Source organism: Gobio gobio (genome assembly GCF_949357685.1).
Source record: "Gobio gobio genome assembly, chromosome: 2".
Lineage (NCBI taxonomy): Eukaryota > Metazoa > Chordata > Actinopteri > Cypriniformes > Gobionidae > Gobio > Gobio gobio.
In genome coordinates, this window is record NC_137098.1 from 41,291,465 (window position 1) to 41,311,882 (window position 20,418).

Below are 20,418 nucleotides of genomic sequence, written 5' to 3' on the forward strand. Positions count from 1 at the left end.
TAATGGAAAAAAGGTTTGTGTTTTACTGAATTGAGAGACAAACATAACGGTTAACTGAAAAATATTCCACAAGTCATCACTGTGAGGCAGTCCAGTCTAAATTTGGCTGATCTGTCTCCATCAGAACCAGGTCATTACTCAGAACAGTACTGGATCGTAGCAGCACAGGTTCACAGGTGTGCCTGATCCTGCTGTTGGACCACTTACACGCCCACACGTGCGTGCACACAGACACACACCCACACACACACACACACAGGCATCCACTGCATTAAGCATAATACTGCAGATTGGCCTTCTTCTTTGCTTGCACTTCCAGAATGCCCTCCATGTAGTCCTCATGGTTAAGTTCAGTGGCCCCACGCCGCAGAGCAATCATGCCCTAACACAAAATTTAACAATACACATTTATTTAATATGTAATAATCAGGAGCAATGACTAATTTTTTTGAGTCAGGTTCTGTTTAGAAGCATCGCTAGGTTTATTTGTGCATTAAAACGAGTGATATTGTCAGTTGGGTTGTATCTTGCATTAAAGCATATGAAAGGCCAGACGGAGTACTTTTGTGTACACATGACTAAAATTGACTCGATTTAGTCACATGACTAGATCTCCCCTTTTTGAAATCTAAACTTGTCACACAAATGAGACCTAAATCCAGAACCTTAAGCACAATGTTAACACCATCACACAAAAAAGGATAAAAGCAGTAAAGGTAAAAGAATTAAAGGTTGCAATGATCATACTTACAGCCTCAACACACACCGCTTTACACTGAGCTCCATTGAAGTCATCAGTACAGCGTGCCAATTCTTCATAGTTCACATCAGGGCTACAGCACACAAAGAAATAAAGGTATAATGTTGGGAGAGAACAAATTTTCAAAGCATTTTTGCATTTCAACGAATTCTAACCCCTGTTTCACACCACAAGCTTTGCATCAGCTTCATGTCAGCGTAACTACATCGTCACTGCAGCTGCAGACTCGCGAGAGTATTCACATTGGAAACATTTGTAGAGCGTCACCAAAGCTACATATAAGGTGAGAATTTCTTTACAAAGACAACTATACATTTATTTTTAAAAGTTGGAAATTTATAAACTTGATAGTCTTAAGTACAACATTTGCATGTAAATGGTAAACAACAGACAACCAAGAAAACAGCTCCGATCATGTCGCTCCAGTCATACTTCAATATAGAATGTGTCATATTACTTCAATATAGATTTTTTTTTTTTACTCCGGACTGCAACTTGGGTTTGATTTGGGTAGTGCTAGAGCCTTTCCTGTCTGTGTGTTACATAATAAACTAAAAGAACATTTATATATCATTTTCTGGCTAGTTCTGGCTAGTTTACTTGCTATAATACACCATGTTTTTAATTATTCAGTTTGGATTAAAGCAAGTTTAAATAGGTAAAGATTATTGCTGAAGGGAAAGCACTTAAAAAAAAGTATGAAAGTTATGAGAGTTTAAATTTACTGTAAATCAAATGTACTGTACTAAATATGTTTTTATTTTATATAAAATATATATTTTTACTTAATAATTTTACTCTAATATTACATATGTCTAACCAAGTTGTGTTCCAAATTTGAAGTTGGTATCACAAAGTGAAGTTCCTATGAGATTTTGTTTTAGAGATTACGTGCTGTACCAAAAATAGCCACTGTTGTCACCCATATTTCATTTAATTGTTTTGATGCCTTCTGTAACAAATTAAAACACATTTCTGTCCAAATATCACTACCACTAAATGTAACATGGAGACCTTTCTGATGTTATGTTGTTTTAATATTAGAAAAGGATTTGATTATAAAGGTTTTTTTTTTATATACCACCCACTAGGGGAGGAGCCCGCTAAAATAATTTAAAGTACCGTTTCCATGGTGACACAATGTCCAATTTAAAAACGATTTTCACTGGATGAATTTTGAGTTTGTACATTTTCGAATAATACTTAATTTATGAGGATTACTACGTGATATGAAAAAGGCGATAAATAAAAAGAGCGCCAAACAGTTAAGGGGTAAATTAAACATGAGCATTGCAGCAAAAATAGACTCTGTGCCGAAACCCTCGCTTCACTGCTGCTCACGTGTTGCTCCTGCTCTCATTTGTTAACATGCACGGCTGCTCACGCACCACTCAAGCTTGCGGTGTGAAACGGCCGTCATTCAAATTTCCAGAACAGTTGCACTTTAGTTTAACCGATGGACATACGACTGTCATGCAAACCAAACATAGCAATAAAACATTAAGCTCTGAGCCTATTAATACATAAATTAAATCTATATTTTCTCATCACAACACCTAAGACCAAATGAAACACAAAAGAACAAATGTTCCATACCACACATTCATCTTGCGTGAATGGATCTGCATAATGCGAGCACGAGCCTCCTCGTTGGGCATGGGGAACTCAATCTTACGATCCAGACGACCTGAACGCAGCAGAGCTGGGTCAAGGATATCCACCCTGTTAGTGGCAGCAATCACCTTGGAGGAAAAAAAAAAACCCACGTTGGAATAGGCTGACAGGCCCATGTTTGTGACAGAGTAGCATATGGACACAAGTGTGTACCTTCACTTGCATGTTGGGCTGGAAGCCGTCTAACTGATTCAGCAGCTCCAGCATGGTCCTCTGCACCTCTCTGTCTCCGGCCTTCTCACTGTCAAAGCGCTTGGTGCCAATAGCGTCTAGCTCATCAATGAAGATGATGGAGGGAGCTTTCTCCTTGGCAAGAGCAAATGCGTCACGCACCAGTTTGGCACCATCACCAATAAACATCTGCACCAGCTGAGGGCCAGCCAACTTCAAAAATGTTGCCTGAGAAAAGACAAAATTGAGGTTAAGTGTGAGGCACCAACACAAACTATAGTGGATGTTAAAATACCACACTGTAGACTGTAGTTTGTTATCATCGGTTATAGGGGTGTAACAGTACACGTATTCGTACCGAACCGTTTCGGTACAGGGCTTTCGGTTCAGTTCACGTGTGTACCAAATAAAATCTTTAACAGTTAATAGTCGGCTTGTTTTAAGCATGGAACAGACTTCAATCCGAGTTCCCACACAAACATATTAAGTATTCAGTCCATTTTATCACAAAAAACAAATGATAAATGCTGTTTTGACGCTCTTTAATGTGACATGAATGATCACTGATCATAATTCCAGAGGCAGCGTGACGCACGTGAATGTGATCATCTGTGAAAGCCATCGATCATCTCTTCCTAAAGAATAAACATAAATGAACATCTGAAGGTATGTTGAGGATACATTACAACTTACTGTCACGTATCATATGTGGTGTAATCACTCAATCAGTGTTTCAAAGGCGGAAAGACCTCAGTATAACTTCTTGTAAACTAAACAATGTCATGTAGCATCACATTTACCTCAGGCAGTCATTCAGTGTCCACAGAATTTTATTCACAAGAGAAATCAAATCTTTCACTGAATATATGCACTATATTAGCCGATATATTCATTATATTCTACTTAACCTGCTGAATATGTATGTTTAGATAAACCTGTCATGAAAATGACAGACACATGTGTATAACATTAAATGATTATATTTCAACAACGAATTGGAGAAAAAACTATTTTATAATTAGATTTAGAAGTTATTGCAGAAACCGCCTTATGTGAAGTTTACATGTTTGCGTACTAGGCTATGTTATTTGAGTGCTGATTATTATACCTAAAAATAAATAGCAACTGAATTTAGGCTAATAGTTTGGGCTCTGTTTAATATTAATATGCAAGTAAGGGCTCCCTATATAGTTTACAACAATATCTTCAATAAAGATTTAGTTATAATTTAATTCATTTAAGGACAGACACTTTTTTTCAGTAAACCACTGTTTAATAAAAATAAATAAAAAGCAATTTTGCAAAACTGCTTTACCGAACCGTGACTTCAAAACCAAGGTACGTACCGAACCGTCAGTTTTGTGTACCGTTACACCCCTAATCTGTTACAAAAGCAACACAGCACTGATGGTTCTCTCAGAGACACTAGGGCTGGGCAATTTTATCGATTCTGCGATATAAATCGATATTTTTTCTCCCAAGAAAGTATCGATTTTTAAGCCGCGAGTATCGATACATACATAAGTCCCATTCAAATCCCCGTGTTTACCCCCATTTGCGTTGCAGGAAGAGCGATTTGGTCAGCCAGCCGCTAGTACCGCTGTAGAGCAAGTTACCCGTACTACTAACTTTACGCCGACGTCTACCTCTTCTTGTTTACGGAGTCAGAGCGAGGAGATTCAAATAAATGGCGGCGAATATAAATCCAGCGCCTTCATGCTTAAAAGCAGATGTGTGGGAGCACTTTGGGTTTAAAAAGAAGAAGGAAAGCGACGACTTAGACTTAGGGGTCAACAACATGAGTCGCCCGCAAGGACCACAGGAGTTGCCCGCGGGTCTGTTCTAAAAATAGCTCACCATAGCAGCAGCGTTCAGTCGCTTCCGTGTTCATTTAAGCGCAGGGCTCCAGACTGAAGCCGAATATATACTAGTGTCTGTAAATAATAAACTGCAAAATACTATTTAAATTTTACTCCTGCTTGTTCTGCGTCTGTGTGGATGACGAGCGCCGCGCGCGCACTCGCTCTTGTAGTCTCTGCCGACACGAACACAAACCTCACTTCATGAGAATTTACCGTTTCATTTGAGAAAACTGGCTGCGTCTCATTCTGCTCCTGGTTCAGTAGTCAGGGCAATGATCAGGACATGAGTCAATGGGCTGATCCCTGATCAGTGCCCTGACTGAACAAGGGAGCTGAATAAGACGCGCACCCACTGTCATATCATCATGAACACACACACACTGGTAATCACGGCAACCCGTCAAAATAAAAGTTCGGTTTAACGTGAAGAGATTGACTACAGATTGTAGCCTACAGTACATTTAGCTACGTCTCTATGTAATAATAATACGTCTCTACTAATAATAATAATTATGAAATAAAAAATACTAATTATATAATTATTAATGGTTGCTTATTTTTCACTTGATCTTTCATTTATAAACAATGTTTACTTTTAAACAGCATACAGCCTTTACATGTTTATGTATTATTTACTTATGATTATCATCATATATAATAAAACATTTATTTAAAAAAAAAATAGTGGTATTGTACCGACTACTGGAACTACTACTATACTCTTTCAGGTGTAAAACAGTTTGGATAGTTGTTAATATGAGAATTATGATGCATTATTTAAGAGTTTTAAGTATTATATAACATGAGTAGCTCTCTTTGACTTTCTTTTTTAAAAAGTAGCTCTCAAATGAAAAAAGGTTGGAGACCCTTGACTTAGACAAAGCATCGCGGTTGATTTGCAAGCTGTGTGACACAAACGTGAAATACTCTGGAAATACCAAATGTCAGTGTCAAGCTAAAAAAGCTGTCAAAGAAACTGTTCAGAACAGGCCACTTGCTGCAATTTTTTAAAACTCCATTGTTAATTGCAATACTGCACTTCATTTACTTTTCAAAGGCTTGTAAGCTACAGTTTGCACTGTTTCAATAAATGGAACTAATTTCCTCAACACATCTTTGATTCATTTTGTCCAGCATTTGCAAGCTGTAGACTCTCTGTCCCGTCAGAGACATATATTGTGTAATTGATGATTTTAGTTTTCAGTTCAGTTAATTCAATCCAAGTAAATGAAACACTCACAAGATGTCACCAAAATCACTCTGTCCCCTTTAAATCTTTCAGAAAATTATGTAAGTGTATCGAATTATATCGAATCGTATCGTTGGCTGAATATCGTGATATATATCGTATCGTGAGCTGAATATCGAGTATCGTATCGTATCGTATCGTGAGATTAGTGTATCGCTACAGCCCTAAGAGACACTGTACCTTGGTTTGGGCTGCACAGGCTCTGGCCAGCAAGGTCTTTCCTGTGCCTGGTGGTCCATACATCAGCACTCCCTTTGGTGGTTGGATACCCAGATTCTCAAACTTCTCTTTGTGGTTCATGGGCAGAACAATCGCCTCCACCAGCTGCAAAGAGAAAAGCAGTGAGTTGAGTAACTGCCAAATTGTCATTGTAATCTACTGGGGACTGGAATGAGGAATGAATTTATCAGCCAGTACCTCTTGGATCTGTTTGTCAAGGCCACCAATGTCACTGTACTGCTCTGTAGGCCTCTCATCCACTTCCATGGCCTTAACTCTAGAGTCATACTCAGTGGGTAGAGTCTCCAAAATCAGATAGGAGTCCTTATTCACACCCTGCGAACAGGTTCAGAAGCACAGTCAACAAATTTCTAGGCAAATTCAAATTTTTAAACAACATTATTTATGACAAATTAAGGAAATTAATTCTCACTTACCACAAGATCACCAGGTTTCAGTTTCTCAGCATCTACCAAACCAATCACAGGCAGGAAATAGGTCTGCAATAATAGCACTTAATATTAGTGATGCACATACAAAAATACATTTAAAAAATCCTCTCTTTTTTTACAAAAACAGCAAAATCAAAAATAACATTTTGGTAATTTTTTGGGGGGGTTGCTGAAACTTCAGTGCATCACTACTAGGTGAATGTCCATACACCTCAAACCCCTAAAGACAAAGTTATTACAGCTATAAACCTACACAAAAGTACAGGAAGATGTTCGTAAAGAAGAAAAGAAAAGCATTATGGTAAGCCACACAAAAACAAGACTGCAGCTGTTCATATAATCTATTTGACTCACCTGCCGTGTGGAGGTTTTGATGACGGCACACTTGCCCTTCCTCTGTGAGTCCAGATCAATGTTGGCCCCATCCTCTTCCTGGTCATTAGGATCGACATCCAGCAGCTTCCATTCAAACACACAACACATACAAACTTTAAATCCCATACGCATACAGACAGGGATTTAAAAAGCTTTTTACTGCCCCATTTTGACATATTTTACCTCTATGACGTTAGAGACGAGGTAGGGCAGAGTCTTGTTCACTTTGATTTTCTCTGTGTTTTCCTTGATCTTGTCTTTCATGGCCTGCAGCTCATGAGTGACACGCAGAACCTCACTCTTCATGATCTGAAATCATACATATTACAATGAGATACAGAACTCCATCTATCTAACAATCATCTGCACAACTAATGTGTATGAAAGGGTACCTTAATCTCACTGTCCAAAAGACGAGTCCTCTGAACGATCTCTTCAGTGGACATCTTAAGAACTTCCTCGCCGATGCCATCCTATAAAATACAAAGAGGTCATGAATATTCTTTATTTATTATAACGTCTGCCTGTCTGTGCCTGTCAGTTTTTAAGTCTTCCCTAACCACATCACCGCCAGATATCTAATTATTATAACGAATAGTAATAACATCTGATCAAACTTAATGAGCAGAAGAAAACATCGGTTACCATGATCACCGTTAGCTTACCTCTGCTAATGTTATCCTAGCAAGCTATCGTCACCCTTTTACTAAACATGTATTGTGATCTTCCTGTAATTTTGGACCGAATTAAAATCAGAGTTGTTCTGTCATTATTTATCAAGCTAAATGTTCGTAGGGTTGAATGCACACGCTTACAAAAAAAGAATAAAGCAAAATGAAATTCACTGTGTCATGCTACGCTCTTCAATCAGAAAACCACCTAACACAATGCCAGTGTTCAAACACCATTTAAACACGTTTCTTCCAATAAACAGCATGTTTTTGCATATATGTACAACAGTAACTACTTTTGGAAAATAGAATAGAACCCAAAAAACATCAAACAAACCTCCACCTCATCCCAAACTGATCTGTCATTCAGCGACGACATCTTGAAATGCTGTTTCTTCTCAGGAACGTGTTTATGTTTTTGTGGATCACGTCAGTGAGCGTCACTGCCCCCACCTGGCGCGGAGGAAAACTGCTTAGGACTCATCCCTACGCTCTCCGATTTGTGCCCATAGACCAGGGTCTTTATGATGCCAAGGAAGGACCCCCAAATATGATGAAGATAAATAGTAAGTGTGACATTATAAATACTACATATTGTTTCCAAACTTAAGTTGGCTATATTTAAAGGGATAGTTCACCCAAAAATGAAAATGATCCCATAATTTACTCACTCTCAAGTCATCTTAGGTGTATTTGACATTGTTCTTTCAGACGAATACAATCAGAGTTATATAGGCTCTCCCAAGCTTTATAATGGCAGTGAATAGCTGCCCAAAATTTGAAGCCCAAAAAAGTAAAACCATCCATCATAAAAGTGCCCCATACGGCTCCGGAGGTTAATAAAGGCCTTCTGAAGTAAATTGATGGGTGTGTGTAAGAAAAATATCCATAATATTTAAAAATTCTGGAAAGCATGTATACAGTAGGACACATTTAGATGTGAAAGAGTTAGAATGTTCGTTAGACTTTAAACATTTGTCTTTTTTATTCTCTGAACTTTTCTGGGGACCCCTGGGAAAACCCCAGTCATAGACTGTAAAAAAAGAAAAAAGGTTTGTGCCCCATTTATAAAACAGACCAACAAATTTGTACGTAAATTAGAGGTCTTAAACCTTTTTCAGGTTTCATAGCAGGGCGAAAGCCAGGATTAGGCCTTAGTTCAATTAAGACATTTAAGAAACTTTTCAAAATATGCCTTAGAAAAAAAACACTTTAGACAAAACAATGTCAGTGACATATTTTAAGATATATAAGTGCAAGTTGCTTTCAGTTGTAACAGCTCAAACATGCATTTTAGTCCAAGACTAAGCTTAACCCTTGTCTGTGAAACAGGGGTACAACACATTGGTGGATAGAGAGACACAGTAAGCTGCACTCAGCAAGTTTTACAAATAAAGAATTGTACTTTTTAGTACTATAGTATTGTATAAAGTCTTCAATCGTATCATTATTTTACATGAAGAGGGTCACCTCATGTTGAGATCACATGACCAACTGATCCATATGGACAAGAAAACAAAAATTACTGAGTGAATCTTTATATCTCACCAAGAAAGTATATTGTACCTCATTTTCCTGCTTTGTGTTTTCACAGGAATTAAAATGTTGATGTACAAAGCCATGTAATTGTATCTTACCTTAAAGTTTGACATAATACTCAATGTAGACACAACAATTAAACATTTAGCTTAACTTTGGTTGATACTAATCATTTTATTTATTTAACGCACATTTCTTTTTTCCCCCACAAAAATGTTACATTATCAAACAATAATTGGCAGACCCCCAGATGAGGATCAATAGTTCAAATAAAATCCATAGTTAATAAACACCTATTTAATAAATAATTTTCCCTCTATAGATTCTTGCTTGCATCATATGTAAATAATATGCTATTTGCATTTCTTTAGACCATTTCATTTGCCCTGTATTTGTTTTAAGCACAATGAAAATAAAATGGAAGTAACAATGTTACAGCTAGTTCCTGAAATGTTTCTGCATGTTTAGCACCAGTCTGTTATGCAGATGATGGACAGCTAAGACACAAAGACCAAAAAAAAGCATTCTCACATTTATTTGGGTCCATTTGAATGTGGTTAGAAATAAAAATCTCAATTGTTTCTGACTGAGATGTGATGGAAATGTGGGTAGAAGGCGACCTCCACACTGTCCAAACTCACTCAACGATATGAAGCCACAGAGGCTTATCTGTCAAAATGACCAAGGTGGGAGGGGGTCAAGCTTAGCAAATGTATTCAAAACACATCATAGTAGACATCAGATAGACAATACAGTGGCTCAAGGTGCTGCATAAACTTCCTCTCACATAAACAAGTCAGTCTGCTATTAACAGGATGGAGAATTTCATGTTTGTCAGTCAGTGCATGAACCAGTAGAGACAAACGCAGATCTATAATTACCGTTTGACTGACGAGCATTATGGTCGAGCACAAAAAAACAGAGGGGTAATGGGCATAGATGGTCGAGAGCACCCTCGAGTGCTTCACTGAAATTATACTGCAGTTTATTTTACTTGGCTATGTATACAAATCCCTGGGTATTAAAATAAAGCTCTTCATGATTTTAAATCAAAGCAAATCACAATGTAGTGAAAAGGTACTGATAAAATTAACAGTAATAATCCTGGAGGCTGATGCAGACTGATTATCAAAAAATGTTTGTCATCTTAAGTGCATACGAAGGATTAGGAGTCCAACTTTGTGGGCCAGCTCAATTATATTATCATAATTATAGACTATGCTGATAGCTTCCCATTCAAAAGAATCTCTTCTGCTCAATGGCATACATCTTCCCTGCAGGCAACTTTCTGAAGAACAGACTGTTGCCTCTGCTCATGTTGCCCTGAGACACACAAGGAGAAAGGGGGAATCAGAATTAGATTATCTGACAGTTTCATCAAATGGTAACATTGCTAAAGAAATAACTTAAAGCTGCTGTCCGTAACTTTTTTTGTGTTCAAGATTTACAAAAATTATATAATGAGAATGTACCACATGAATCATTTTTCCAAACCGTGTTTTTGTCTTACCCTGAATCATTATGGTACACTTATAATAAGTGTTTATATTGGGACTATTTCAGACCGGTCTGGTAGGAACGGCTGCGGAGGAGCACAGTCCCTGCGTGACTTGCCATAGACATAAACAGAGAGAAGTAGCTCCGGCTGCAATGTTCTTCCGCAAGACTCATGCAGTTCTGTTTATTAACCACTAGAACGTAAAAAGTTACGGACTGCTGCTTTAAATAAAAAGTTTCTGTTTTAGTTTGTAGGTCACATTTGAAAAACAATCCTAGACAGTGTTCAACTAAATATTTTTCTGTTGCTCAAGATGTTCTGCTCATCCAGACAACATTATATAATTTATTTGGATGACAAGAGAAACATCTTCAGCAACAGGAGGAACATATTTAGCTGACTAGAATAAAACTATTTTTAGTTGTTTTACAGTCACGTAGTTAAACTCATTATTACAGTAGAGTGCTGCTTTAATTCTATTAGCCCTTTAATTCGATTAGCCTAGTCAGATTCCAATTAACATTAGAAGGCCATTACTCAAATCCCCATTCCTAGTAACTCTTTAAAAACAAATTGCTCACCTCTCGGCTCAGGTGACCCCAGCAGTGGAGCCAGTTGGGATAAATGGCAGCATAAGGTGGCAGACCTCCCGCCAGCCTAGGTCAGATCAGGAGATACATCATTTACAAATTATAATCTGTACATCTATACCTCCATTAGTCTTAAATATTGTAGCTAAGCTAAGAAACCAGATCTATTGCCTATTGACTCACTACACATGCAAATCTCCTTTAATGCCATTCACAAATGCTTACACTAGTCACACAAAATCCCTTACCCACAGTTATTTACTGCCATCAGGTTGGACACCAATACAAATGGATACGTCAGCATACTTGCAAAAAACTGAGTAAATGTCAAAAAGAAAATAAAGGGGGGAAATGTTAGAATGAGAGCAATAGCAAAATTTTGTCAGTCAATCAAAATAACCCTCTACAAACACATTAGAAATAGAATAACCATTGGCTAGTAAATATTTGTATTTTAAAATCGCTAGATACACACAGGCCCACATAAATAAAGCAAAACATCGCTCTCCGATTTACTCTTTCAGCTGTCATCTGGTTTTCCAAACCAAGGAGTTGTCTTGTGTTTTTTTTACTAGATTATTTTTATTTAGATGATTAAATTGAGTTACACTTTTAGCAATATAATTTAGAGGTGTAGGAACAATCTGAAATGTGCAAATTTCATCAGCTTCTCTTCACAAAATGCTGCAGCTTTTTAAGAATATATGGTAACACTTTCCCCCGGTTTCACAGACAAGGATTAAAGGAACATACCACTATTTTTGAAAATAGGCTCATTTTCCAACTCCCCTTAGAATTAAACAGTTGAGTTATCGTTTTTGAATCCATTCAGCTGATCTCAGAGTCTGGCGGTAGGACTTTTAGCATAGCTTAGCATAGATCATTTAATCTGATTAGACCGTTAGCATTAGTGTTCGACCGATATATCGGCCGGCTGATATATCGGGCCGATATTTGCGGTTTTTAAGTGTATCGGCATTGGCTGATACAAGGCTGCTGCGTTCGCCGATATTTTTTCCCGGCATTATTTACAGACAGGCGTCCACAGGCAGCTCTGTGTTGCTGGAGACAAATGCTGAATGCCTCGTCTATAAAACTGCTTGCCATTGTATTTAGGGAGTTGCAAAGCCGCTAAATTGTAGGCTATTCGTATGCATACGGTAGCTGTTACGAACACTGGTCATAGGATTAAGTAATGCCGACGTTGTTCCATGGTATTTGTGGGAGTTTTATTCAGTGACCACCTGGCTGCTGCGGTTTGGACGTGTGTGCGTCTCTCCAGTGTTTCCCACACCACACAGACTAATTTGCGGCGATGCGCCACAGAATCAACACCGGCCGCGACAGATTGCGTTTTTTTGGCGCCTGCCAAAGCGAATTTTTACCGTAGAAACTGACTGTGCTGCGCTTGTGCCAGGCTTGCTGAGAGAACGCGCAGAGAGTGCACGCTGCCCCTCCTCCGGCCGCGCGTGCACTCACCGTCTTCAAACGGTCTTGCTCCCCCTCCCTCCAGTGTTGCCAAGTCCGCGGAATTGGGCTCCTTCAACACTGTTGCCGCGGGCTGTTTTTCATGTCCGCGGGTTGAAGCGACCCCAACTATGTAATATTTTGCCCCGGGAATGCGAATTTTAGCAGGCAGCCCTGCCAAAAAGACACATTTTACCCCCCAAATGCGAAAAACGAATTGGGCTTGTTTTGGGCTAGTTTTGAGTAGCAATTGGGCGGATTTTGTTGTGAAAACCTGGCAACCCTGCCTCCCTCGCGCATATTAATCAAAATCAACTGAGAATTGAAACGATGGTAAAAGGTCGGAAGAGCGGAAGGTGTTGCTCTACAAGAGATTAAGTTAAGTGCACCTAAGCATTAAATGACTAGGTTGTAAATAGTTGGTTACTTTTCAAATTAAGTTTAGTACAGTCAGTGTGCACTTTATTATGCTGCTTGCTTGTTGCTACTGTGTGCAATAGTGTAATTATTTTATGCTTAAATATTTATTTTCAGATTTTTTTTTTTCAGCACTGAACTCTTTTTTTACTTGTTCTACCTGACCTGTTTTTACTATTTGTTGAATATTGTTTTTTTGTACAATAAATGTTCCTTTTTTAAATTGAGACTTGTAACATTGTTATCATCATGATCATTGTGTCATTTTTATGATATAAATTGAGGGAGCAAAAGCAGTATCGGCTCCAAATATCGGCTCAAGAAAATCGGCAGCCAGTATCAGTCATCGGCTAAGGCTGATGAAAAAAAAAATCTGTATCGGTCGATCCCTAGTTAGCATCTCTCTCTCAAAAAAAAATGACCAAAGAGTTGCAATATTTTTCCTATTTAAAATTTGACTCTTCTGTAGTTACATCATGTACTAAGACTGACGGAAAATGAAAAGTTGTGATTTTCTAGGCCGATATGGCTAGGAACTATACTCGCTCTCGTAATAATCACTCACGCAATGATATTACGCCGCTCCTGGAAATAGGCTAACTTCCGTCAACATAACCAACGTGACAAGCGTGCCTTATAACCATGGAGACATTTGAGAGACACGATTCAGAAGATATTTACTTTGGTGCAGATCCTGAACCGTATCTATTTGAACTGGAAAACAGCTTTTGGAACGTGAACGGCAAGAAAGTGTGGCTGAACAGACTGGGGCAGAAGGCAGGAGGAGAGCAGATTCAAACCTTTACAACGCACAGAACTATGGCTAATCGCACAGGTAAATCTGTCCACTACCTAATTTGCTGGCTGCAACTCCACAAACTTAGTGCTGGTCACGTTGGAAGTTACCTAGCTGAGGACTATTTTCAGGCGCTGCGTAGTTTCATTGCGCCAGCTGCACCCATGGTACGGCAGCAAAGTTCCTTGATTATTAGTTGATTATTGATTATCCGCCCACACACTCCGGGCGGATAGAACACTAGATGGCTCCGGGAAGAGCAGAGGGGGTGGATTGTGCATTTATATTAACAAAGCTTGGTGCACAAACTCTGCTATTGTTGGGAGTCATTGTTCAGCTAACCTGGAGTTTCTCATGGTTAAATGTAGACCGTTTTATCTACCGCGGGAGTTCACCTCCACTATTATCACTGCAGCCTATATTCCCCCGGATGCTGATGCCAAGCTTGCTATGAAAGAACTTCACGCAGCCATCAGTAAACAACAGACTGATCACCCGGAAGCTGCGTTTATTGTTGCAGGTGACTTTAATCATTCAAACCTAAAGTCAGTGCTACCCAAGTTTCACCAGCATGTTTCCTGCCACACCAGAGGAAACAAAACCTTAGACCATGTTTACACAAACATGGCTGGCGCTTACGTTGCGACACCCCTCCCCCACCTGGGACAGTCAGACCACCTCTCTTTGTTTCTATCACCCAAATATTCACCCCTCATCAACCGTGTGAAGCCATCAGTAAAGACCATCAAGGTGTGGCCTTCGGGGGTTGATTCCACACTCCAGGAAAGGTTTCTAAACACAGACTGGAGTATGTTTGCTTCTCAAGCCACCAGTGGCGCTCACACGGACATTGACTCATTCACTTCCTCTGTATTGGATCATATCAATACCACCATCGACAGTGTTACAACCCAGAAACAGATCACCACATACCCTAATCAGAAGCCTTGGATGAAAAGGGAAGTTCGACTCCTGCTGAAGTCACGCAATACTGCCTTCAGATCAGGTGATGCACAAGCCTACAGTACGTCCAGGGCAAACCTGAAGAGGGGCATCAAAAAGGCCAAGCACTGCTACAAGCTAAAGATAGAGGGTCACTTTTCCAACTCTGACCCTCGACGCATGTGGCAGGGCATTCAGGCTATCAGTGACTACAAACCCCCGCAGCCACTGATGTCAACTTCCTGAACGAGCTAAATTACTTTTATGCTCGTTTTGAAAGAGACAACAGAGAAACTGCCACCAAGCTCAAACCCTCAGCTGACCACCCACCAATCACACTCTCCTCCACAGATGTCTGCAAGGCACTGAGCCGGATCAGCGCACACAAGGCTGCTGGACCAGACAACATCCCTGGACGTGTGCTCAGGGCATGTGCGGAGCAGCTCGCTGGGGTTTTTACAGACATTTTCAACCTGTCTCTTGCCCAAGCAGCTGTACCTTCATGCTTTAAACGCACTTCCATTGTGCCAGTGCCAAAACACTCTAGCCCGAGGTGCCCTAATGACTACCGCCCTGTAGCACTCACACCCATCGTCATGAAGTGCTTTGAGCGGCTGGTCCTGGAACACCTAAAAGACTCTCTACCATCCACATTGGACTCACACCAGTTTGCCTACCGCAGCAATAGGAGCACAGAGGATGCCGTTTCCATGGCACTGCACTCTGTGCTCACCCATCTGGACCATAAGAACACGTATGCACGCATGCTGTTTGTTGACTTCAGCTCCGCATTCAACACTGTCATCCCATCCAAGTTAATAGCCAAACTTGGAGACCTGGGCATCAACACTTCAATGTGTAACTGGATTTTGGACTTCCTAACTGACAGACCCCAGAATGTTCGTTCAGGATTCACCTGCTCCACATCCATCACACTCAACACTGGTGTACCACAGGGCTGTGTGCTAAGCCCGTTTCTCTACTCCCTCTTCACCGCCGACTGCAAGCCTGTGTATGGATCTAATTCTATCGTCAAGTTTGCGGACGACACTACGGTGATCGGGCTCATCAGCAACAACGATGAGACTGCCTACAGGGAGGAGATCCAGCACCTGGCCACATGGTGCGCTGATAATAACCTGCTCCTCAACACCACCAAAACGAAGGAGCTCATCGTGGACTTCAGGAAAGAGTCAAGAGGCACACACGACACCATCCACATCAATGGAATGGCTGTTGAGCGTGTCTCCAGTTTCAAGTTCCTGGGGATCCACATCTCGGCGGACATGTCATGGACGACCAACACCTCCAGCCTGGTCAAGAAGGCTCACCAGCGCCTCTTCTTCCTGAGGACACTGAGGAAGAATCAGCTCTCCTCGGCTATCCTGGTGAACTTCTATCGCTGCGCAATAGAAAGCATCCTGACCAACTGTGTGGCAGTGTGGTATGGGAGCTGCTCTGTTGCGGAGCGCAAGGCACTGCAGCGGGTGGTGAAAACTGCCCAGCGCATCACAGGAACTCCACTGCCTGCCATCGAGCACATCCAGAGGAAACGCTGTCTGCATCGAGCTCGCAGCATCCTCAAGGACTCACCCAGCCCACAGACTGTTTTCTCTCCTGCCCTCCGGCAGGCGTTTCAGGATCCACCGGACCAGGACCAGCAGACTAAAGAACAGTTTTTTCCCCAGAGCTGTCTCTTTACTGAACTCAAACCCCCGTTGATCCACTTCCCTCATAAACTGATAACTCTCCTACCTCACATCTTCCTTCACTTTATTTGCACTACCGACTGTTTATCACAGTAACAACTGTTTACATATGCATCTTGCACTGCCATATCTTAACTGGATTATGCTCATTTGCACTGCCGACTGTATTTATAGTACCAATGTTTACATTTGCATTTTTGCACTGTACTTCTAAATGTAATATGCAACCACTTTCCACTGCACTTTACACTTTTTTTTCCGGATAGCTCTGTCCATAATTTATTGCACTACCCTAAATCCACTGCTATTCCTCATATTAGCCTAACATATTATTGTATACCTCTATCTGTAAAATTCTGTTTATAGTAATAGCCATCTGTATATTTATTCACTGTACATATTCACCTGTAAATTCAGTTCTGTTTATAGTAATAACGTCTCTCTATTTATACATATTTATACATATTCAGTACATATCCATGTCCTGCACTTACGCATCCATTGTATATCCTGCACTTGCTGCTATTGCACTTCTGGTTAGACCTAAACTGCATTTCGTTGCCTTGTACTTGTACTTGTGTAATGACAATAAAGTTGAATCTAATCTAATCTAATTAGGCAGGAATGAGAGTATAGTTTTAAGCCATATCGGAAACTTTTCATTTTCCGTCGGTCTTAGTACACGATGTAACTACAGAAGAGTCAAGTTTTAAACAGGAAAAATATCGTAATTCTTTGGCCATTTTTTTGAGCGAGATGCTAACGGTCTAACCAGATTCAATGATCTATGCTAAGCTATGCTAAAAGTGCAACCGCCAGACCCGGAGATCGGCTGAATGGATTCGAAAACGTTAAAACTCAACTGTTTAACTCTAGGGGAGTTGGAAAATGAACCTTTTTTCAAATATAGTGGCGTGTTCCTTTAAGCTACTTCCAGACTAAAATGCATGTTAGGGCTGTTTTAACTGAAAGCACTGACATATATATTGAAACATTGTTTTGTTTCAAGACGCACACCAGTGGTGTTTTTTTTTTTCTTCTGAGGCATGTTTAAAAAAGCTACTTAAATGGCCTAATTGAACTAAGCCTTAAAACTGGTTTAGACTAAGCCCTGTCCATGAAACCCAAGTTTACAGTGTCCTTGTTACATGTAGAATTTGTATAAACAATATACTGATTCATGACCTAAGAAGCTAGGGAGCTGATTGAGACGCACTCTTGAATTGGGTGTGTTCAATGAGTGAGACATACAAAATGTGCAGAGGTGGGGGTACCCAGGAGAGGTTTGAAAAGCACTGACATAAAGTACATGGAGTTCATTATTATACCTCAGTACTTAAATGTATAATTACACTGTAACAGACACCTTAAAACAAAATAAGGTGTAACCGAATATACATTAATTTGTGTATTCATTTGAAAGCATAAGAGCTAAACTTCATAAATTAAAAAAGAAACATCAGAAAAGCATTTTTTTTAATAGAACTTTAATAATTAGGGCTGAAATGTGGCAACCATGTATAAATTGTGTAATATTAAACCGAAATTATGGGCTGGTAGTTGTAGTGGAGACATTATTCGTCACTTAATGTTTGCTAGGCTCATGAATATTAATCATGCTGTCTGCATTTACCCGAACTGATTTGCTGAAATCAATGCGGATGGTGATAGAGGAGTACTAGCGAATTGGAATACTGTTTGCACATTAGTTCCACCCACTGCAGAAGATACCAGCTGGCCATGGCTTCTGCTTGGTCTTAAATTATTTGTTTTATTTGACTGGCTAGAATACTAAATAATTCCAAACGGTTTTAAATTTAAACATAAGAATACCATTTACATATAGTTCATAAATGTAAGACTCTGACACTCTCTCTTTGCATGCAAGACAGAGCAAAGAGAGTGCTTTTTCACCAAACAACGGTGAGTAAGGGCACCTACACAGAGTTCACACTGCAAATCCTTTGCTATTACTGGGAATCACTATTTAGTCACTTAGCTCAAAATTTGGTAGAATATGCAAATTATTTACATGATTTGTAGAGGGTGGTATCAAAACAGAATCAAACTATACTTTGCTCTTCCCACTGATCATGTGAATAGCTTGTGTCAGATGACTTACCCCAGTCACAGCTTGAGAGCAGTTCTTGATCTCTCCTGTATGACTCGTCTGAGACAGGTACAACAGGATAATCCATAAGTACACACAATGCATTATGATCAAAACATATGCCCAATTGTTGTTCTAACGAAACACTATGCAATGATGAAATAATTAATACAGAAAAATGAAAAGTAACTCACAATTATAATACTGAATATTTGTACAAATCTAGGGTCAAGATACTTTATTGATCGCACATGGGTTTGTGTGTGCTTACGTACCGAGTCGTCTATAGTGTATGTGTTTATGAAGTGAGCAAGCATGTTGCAGATCCACAGGGAAAGAGCATCACCCAGTAAACGTGGAATGAGGCCACTGTGGGTTGACAAATGCATAAATACAGTTAAAGACAGTTTGGATCAGTTGTAAAATTGCCTGACAACATTCATGAAAATGTTTAATGTCAAATCCATTCAATATTTTATTATTAATTTAGCACTTAAAATGACTAGTATATTTGTGAGGTTTGATAGATTTTTTTCAACATACATTTATCCCACCTAAAGTGTTGCAGTTTTTTAAGATGGTGCCATGCATTTGAAATAGTACAACTTTAGTACAACTGCATCATGAGGTAAACCTCAGACTACCTGATTTGAAAATGTCACTTTGCACTTACGCAAAAAAACCCAGGATTCCCTCTTCCCTGTAGATGGTAACTATGGAGTCAAAGACGCCACTGAAAAAAACAAAAACAAACATTAAATGTGTGATGCAGAAACAAAAGCCTGAAATCCTAGAAAAGAAAATAACTGACCTGTATTTGGCTTCTCTACCAATAAACTGGACCATGCATCTGAGAGTGATCACTGGCAAGTAAAAAGACAACAGGTGACATTCACAGATTGAGAGAAAAGTGAGATTCAAATCACAAAACGTCATTTATTGTATTAATTATATTTACCATGAAAAGGGTGCGTGACAATTGTAGCACATGAGCGTGCAATCATCTCCCTAGTGGTCTAAGAGGACAAATAAAAGAAGAGGCAAGTAGAAAAGAAAAAACATTAGGAATAAACAAAACATTTCAGAAAGTCTGTTTCTAAATATTTTCTATGCGTCTCATTCGGTCTCATCAGACTTCTGACTGTGTGAACAGTCCTTTGCTTGCATACAAGAAGGCATAAGAGCCCGTGCTCACCTCATTTACTACATGTTGCAGAGAACCATCCTCTGCTTTCTGGCCACTTCTCACCAACTGTGAGGGCGAAAAGATGAGATCCATGCTATTATATCACCGAACACAAAAATATGCAACAGACTGCAGCAATGACAGCCAAAGGGTTTTTTTTTTTTTTTTTAAAGAGAGAAAGAAAGGAAATGCATGTGTTGGACTCAAGCACTAAAATAATACTTCCGCAAACATGCATGTGTTCTTACCTCAATTTTTTCTTCCTGGCACTTCTATGGGTTAAAACAAAAGGTTAGAGATATAAGGTATAAATAACCTCTGCTCAACTGTGCCCAGCCAGATAGTTACAAAAGTCACATTGCAACACCCTGCACATACAGGGAGTGCAGAATTATTAGGCACGTTGATTTTCTGATCATATTTTTTTTCCAGGCACATTTGACCAATTCCAAACCACAGTAATCCTAATAACTACTATTGATTTAGTATTTAATAATGTATAAGTGATATATAATTGTTCATGAAGGCTGGAAATGAAAATCACCTTATATTCAGGTGTGCAGAATTATTAGGCATGTTTTCTTTTACAGATAAATTGAGCCAAAAAAGAGATTTAACTCAGACTGAAAAGTCAAAAAGTATTAAATGCCCATGAGAAGGATGCAATACTAATGCAATACTAGACATTGCAGTTAAGGCATGACCATTGGACAGTGAAATGCTCGTTGGGT

The 20,418-nt window shown here is 39.5% G+C and overlaps 3 protein-coding genes across 3 annotated transcripts in view; 1 reads left to right on the top strand and 2 right to left on the bottom strand.

Moving 5' to 3' along the window:
• psmc3 (proteasome 26S subunit, ATPase 3) lies at nucleotides 1–7,884 on the bottom strand. The gene is made up of 11 exons (XM_079810844.1): nucleotides 7,771–7,884; nucleotides 7,155–7,235; nucleotides 6,946–7,071; nucleotides 6,742–6,846; nucleotides 6,373–6,435; nucleotides 6,134–6,271; nucleotides 5,897–6,040; nucleotides 2,588–2,833; nucleotides 2,357–2,502; nucleotides 752–833; nucleotides 1–382 (listed from the first exon to the last, which is right to left on the bottom strand). Exons 1-11 carry the CDS (start codon nucleotides 7,810–7,812, stop codon nucleotides 272–274), a joined length of 1,284 nt encoding a protein of 427 aa, XP_079666970.1. The 5' UTR covers nucleotides 7,813–7,884; the 3' UTR covers nucleotides 1–271.
• The window catches only part of c6ast1 (six-cysteine containing astacin protease 1), a 22,454-nt gene continuing 9,871 nt past the window's right edge, over nucleotides 7,836–20,418 (top strand). Inside the window, exon 1 of the mRNA XM_079810846.1 lies at nucleotides 7,836–7,999. The gene's annotated coding sequence lies outside the window, so the exon portion shown is untranslated. The remainder of the gene's footprint in view (nucleotides 8,000–20,418) is intronic.
• Nucleotides 9,670–20,418, bottom strand: part of mtch2 (mitochondrial carrier homolog 2) — a 14,727-nt gene continuing 3,978 nt past the window's right edge. Inside the window, exons 4-13 of the mRNA XM_079811009.1 lie at nucleotides 19,936–19,959; nucleotides 19,697–19,753; nucleotides 19,460–19,517; nucleotides 19,313–19,364; nucleotides 19,175–19,234; nucleotides 18,777–18,870; nucleotides 18,514–18,561; nucleotides 11,309–11,376; nucleotides 11,052–11,127; nucleotides 9,670–10,295 (exon numbers count right to left, since the gene is read on the bottom strand). Coding sequence (XP_079667135.1) covers nucleotides 10,209–10,295; nucleotides 11,052–11,127; nucleotides 11,309–11,376; nucleotides 18,514–18,561; nucleotides 18,777–18,870; nucleotides 19,175–19,234; nucleotides 19,313–19,364; nucleotides 19,460–19,517; nucleotides 19,697–19,753; nucleotides 19,936–19,959 — 624 coding nt within the window. The 3' untranslated portion in view covers nucleotides 9,670–10,208. The remainder of the gene's footprint in view (nucleotides 10,296–11,051; nucleotides 11,128–11,308; nucleotides 11,377–18,513; nucleotides 18,562–18,776; nucleotides 18,871–19,174; nucleotides 19,235–19,312; nucleotides 19,365–19,459; nucleotides 19,518–19,696; nucleotides 19,754–19,935; nucleotides 19,960–20,418) is intronic.